At 42.5% G+C, this 5,012-nt stretch overlaps 1 protein-coding gene across 1 annotated transcript; it reads right to left on the reverse strand.

Moving 5' to 3' along the window:
* Window positions 1-346: 346 nt before the first annotated feature.
* On the reverse strand, window positions 347-2,937 carry LOC144708385 (protein DETOXIFICATION 21-like). Its single transcript, XM_078581668.1, has 8 exons — window positions 2,496-2,937; window positions 1,879-2,420; window positions 1,715-1,801; window positions 1,571-1,627; window positions 1,246-1,484; window positions 1,057-1,175; window positions 897-983; window positions 347-744 (listed from the first exon to the last, which is right to left on the reverse strand). The coding sequence occupies exons 1-8, from the start codon at window positions 2,763-2,765 to the stop codon at window positions 664-666; spliced, it is 1,482 nt and encodes a 493-aa protein (XP_078437794.1). The 5' UTR covers window positions 2,766-2,937; the 3' UTR covers window positions 347-663.
* Between the last annotated feature and the right edge of the window lie 2,075 nt (window positions 2,938-5,012).

Genomic DNA, 5,012 nt, shown 5'->3' on the forward strand with positions numbered 1-5,012 from the left:
GTAAACTTCTTTAAAGTATTATAATAGGTACCTCTTTTTGCGTTTAATGTGGATGCAAAAAATACTCAATCATGGAAAACGTTACAAAAAAAATTTAAAATAAAATACTTGAGTAACATGTTTATAATAATTATAAACGAGCTTGTAAAATAAAAAAACTCTTTGGGTTCAAATTCGGCATACGGTATTATCTTGTGATAATAACGTGTACCGAATTTGGGCAAACATCTTGTTCTGATTAAAATGTTGAATCAAGTGTAATATCACAATCTGGATATTATCTCGTAAACTTTGTTCATTAATGATTGAGAGTTTCTATCATGTTGACCTGAAAGACTGAGCGACCTAGTAGAATAATGGATCCAGCATTCCTCCAAAAAATTACAGAGGTTTTTCGGATGGCAGTAAATTCAAATGCTCCATTTCTTCCCATAAAACTTTTTTCTTGGGGTTCCTTGTCGGTATTCAGTTGTACCAGAAAGTTCTTACAAATGGATTGGTATTCATAAATGGAGCGGTCCATCTTTTCTTTTGCAGACTTTAGCCAAGGTGAGTCCTGCCAATGGATATCCCAGAAGGTCAGCCACCCAGATTTGCTCCCGCCATTACAAGCTGGTGTGGATTTTCCTTCTCATGGATCCACTTTTGGCAAGTCCAGAGGACTCACGCGCTATTATTTGATTGACCCTGGTTTCCTGATTTTGACAACGCCCACTTCTTTAAGCGCGATCTAGACTGTAAGACCTGTAAGATTAACAATTACACGACAGTCAAGCCAAACTTGACAGAGTAATGAGCTTAAAATAAAGTTGATGCTCAACATCTTATCACAGAAACCCAAAAACGATCACACTATCATTAAAAAAAGACCAAGCATTCAACCCAAACAAAAATACCTGGCGATCCCAGTTGGTCCTGCACGTAATCAATACCAGCACAAGGGTCTGAGCGGCTACTCCGGATATCATTCCTATCCAGACACCCTGCAACCGTCACGAATTAGTTAGAGCGGAGAAGAGAACTTTCCTTTATGATTGTGACGAGAGCTAGGTATACCTTGACACCCAAACCGATCACATAACCTAAAACGATTCCCAGAGGAATACCAACTAGATAATAGCATCCGATGTTAACATAGGCGATCGAGCTCTGCCATCCTGCTCCAACGGCGACTCCTGCGACGAAGGGAAAATGATATCAGATTGATATGATTCTCCTGTTTGATATGATATGATCACAGCTCACCCGAGAGAACTGGTTGTACGCTGTTTAACAGGATAGAGAAGGCGAGGAGAGGAGATAAATCGGCAACAGCCGCGGCTACCAGTTGACTGGTCGAGAAAACATAAGACACTCTACCGCGGAGGACAAGGAAAGCGATGAAGAACGCGAGCCCGATAACGGACGACGTAGCTACGGCTACAATGACAGCGAATTTTGCCCTGACGGCGTCTCCTGCTCCCAACTCGTTGGCCACGCGTACGCTGCAATGAGGAAAGAAAGGTAGTTCTGTAAAGTGGAAAGTGCAAGCACGACCTGACTGATTTCGTGTAGGAGGATAAAAAGATACCCTACTGCGGCGAGGAACCCTAATGCTATCATCATCTCCCATCCGTTGATGCTTAGACTGCACGAGATGAACGTTACTGTGTTAAATTTAATGAATAAAAGACGGGCAAACAGGGAAAAAAAAAAACGTTGATGAAGCACAGACCAGATCGAAAGGGCGTCGATTGCGACCTCGGAGCCTTTCATGTGTCCCGTGAGCAGAATTAATATGGTTGTGTACCATAGCTCTAAGCTAAGGAGAAGAAACGCCTTCGTCGGTGGTTTGAAAAGATCGAAGGGATGTAGAGATAAAATAGTGAGAATCCTTACCACAACATGACGCCAGATGAGATGGAGAGCTTGACCACGGCCCAGAGGTCCTTGAAGGCCTCGAAGGAGAGACCATGCCAAGTGTCTGGACAGCCTCCGTAAACGACGAATAACACCTGCCCGACCACCGGGATCCAGAGAGAGATCATTGTTGAGGTGAGTACTCCGGAAAGGCCAAAATGCAACTTCGCCGTCATCACCCAAGATAATAAGACGTGAACGGATAGGGATAACGCCGCGTAGTACGTTATAACCTGGTTCTTTATCTGAGCCTGAAGGTACATCTGCAGGGTAAATGAAAGGCTGTAGGAGAAGAGAACTGGGATAAACCACAACGATATCGTCCCTGCCATGACTGCCACCGCCTCGTCTTGGCCCAGTAAGCGGAGAATAGGCGTGGTGAAGACAAAAAATGGAATAAGGGCGACAGTGAAAGGCAGCATCACCAGCCATGACCTCTGCAAATAGATACCCAGCATATGGTACTGGCCCGCGCCAAAGGATTGGCCGCAGAGAGTTTCCAGCGCGCTTGCCATGCCCAGCTGCGGAACCAAGATTCAGAATTAAGTTTACAGTTTTTTTGCAAGGGGCGATGGAAAAGAAGAGGGAGCACGCACCAGGATGCCATTAGAGAAGCGGACGATAACGGTAAACACCAGGGCGTAAGCGGCGAGTTCGGTAGAGCCAACATGTCCTATGAAGGCCTGGCTGATTACGGAAACGCCGAACGTGGAGAATCGAGTGAAGATGGCTGGGCCAGCCACCACCCAGAGCTTCTTCTCCTCCTCCAACACTCTCTTCAGTAGCGGCTTTGGCCTTCCTTCTTCTTCGCCATGGCTTTGCAGCAGCGGTATCTTCGTATCATGACCCTCCTCTCGGATCGCCATGCCGTGGAATTCCAAAGCCTTTCCAGCACCGGCTTAGGCACCGCCAAGATTACCCAACTATCGTATCCTTTGGGATCCAGGAGAACGTGTGTTCGGGTTCTTGCCGCGTAGACAAGGCATGAATTCTTTAATTCTGGTCTGGAAATAGTTATTTCATTGCTAAGTGAATAGAATTTATCTACCACAATAATGAGCAAATCATGCGTGGCTATTAAAAGGGAAAATGTAGTAGGAGGCTGTAGATGTGGAAAAGGGTCTACCACTTGAACGGTAAGTGAGGAAGCAGGGGGACAATAATGAGCAATTTATCTACCACAATGATGAGCAAATCATGCGTGGCTATTAAAAGGGAAAATGTAGTAGGAGGCTGTAGATGTGGAAAAGGGTCTACCACTTGAACGGTAAGTGAGGAAGCAGGGGGACCGAGGGCAAGATACTGGCCGACAAGGGGACCCAGGGATGGGAAGAAAATTTGGACTCTCTCAGGTTAACCATAGAGTTTGCTACACTTGTTGAAGCTGACCTGGGTCAGTCGGTTATCTAGAAGCATCGAAAAGTTGAACAAGGATATCATGTGGCAACTATATCCGACTGTTGGTAGCTTACATATTAAATGATAAAGCTGGCTTGGCAAGATTCTGAAGATAGGGTAAAAGAACCCAACGCTCAGACAAGATGATAAATATATCCATATTTCCACCCATTTTATGAGTTTAAACACATATAAATTGGATTTATCATGTTACTTACTAGATTGTTTGAATCGTCTGGAATTCAAAAGAATGTCAATATATGAATAATATAGGCACTTTTAAGTAACCCTGTTTGAATTCTGTGAAGTCAAGCTACTTTATTACTTATGCGAGTGTAAATTTAAAGTATTCAATGGGTCAGAGCACTATATAGGATTTTGAAACCTATTTATTTTGCCTATTGGGTCCTAATGGAGTTTTCTTTGTTGTGGGCTTCAAATGGAGCAGTGAGAGGGACATGCACCATGTCGTGACTCCACCCACCAACCCCTCTAAATTTATCCCTGAAGTGGAGGAAAAAGTTCATTGACTAAGCTCTCAACCAGTAAAAAATAAGGTATGACAATGAACGGAACTAGGGAATGGTACAAGTGTGCTTTATGATAACATGCAAATAAGAGCTAAAATAAGTGCTAATTGCATCATATTTTTTGGGCATTTAATGCATAAAACATTTATTTTTAGCTCATGTTATCATGATTTTAGGTTAAAATAATAAATTCCTTGAATTTTAAGTTAACTAATACCTTTAATCAATATTTAGGTCAATTTACACATTTAAATGGCTTAAAATGATGATTAGAACAATTTAAATGACTTTAATTGACCTATTTCTATAAATAAAAAGAAGCTAAAAATTAAAGGTCTTTTCGAAATGAATAAATTAGTTTTTATTATGCATTTAGAAATGATTTTTACAATTTATTTTATGTGTTCATTTAATAAAAAATAAAGATAAACTTTTTTATTAAAATCGGCCCTTAGTGGGCCGGTTTGAGTGCTAAATGTTTCTTTTAGAATCCGCAGAACGTACGAAGGAGCGCACCGCACGCAGCGCTGCATAGGCGTATCAGAAGGACCGCTAGCCCCTTCGGTGCGCGACACACACCGTCGCACACGAAAGGGAGACACACGAAGGCTCCAAAGCCATTCGCGTCGCGTTGTACACGCTGCGTACAATGCGAAACGGATGACATTTCTAACGGAATCGGAAGAACTTGTTCTTCCGATTCCGCGGCGATAAAAGGCAGAAAAATGAAGATTATCAGGGCATTCTTGATTTTTAAGCTCGAGGAAAGAGGCCTAGCCTCCTCGAAGTCTCAGGAATCCACTAGGAAACAAGTTGGAGCTCAATTCTTTGAAGAATTCTGCAGATCCGGCGCCGCCATTTCCAGCTCATCCAAGCCAAATTCATCGAAATTTCTGTGCGTTCATTGCGCGGAATCAAGCCCTATCGAGACTCTGATTGTTTCTGGTATCTCTAGGCACATTTTGAACGCATTTTTACATTTCATTTTGCATTTTAGTGTTCTCAAAGTTTCAATCTCGGTCACGTTCGCCGTTTCTTTTATTTGCGAAATTAATCGTCTTGATTCATAGATTTTAGTCGCTTTTAAAGCAGTTCGAGTCGATCTATTATGACATTTCTATTTGGAATCCTACCTGTTGCTTGAATCTTATATAATCGTGAATTAGATTCACGATTCCGTTCTTC

The sequence above is a fragment of the Wolffia australiana genome, chromosome 1 (genome assembly GCF_029677425.1).
Source record: "Wolffia australiana isolate 7733 chromosome 1, ASM2967742v1".
In the NCBI taxonomy this organism is placed as follows: domain Eukaryota; kingdom Viridiplantae; phylum Streptophyta; class Magnoliopsida; order Alismatales; family Araceae; genus Wolffia; species Wolffia australiana.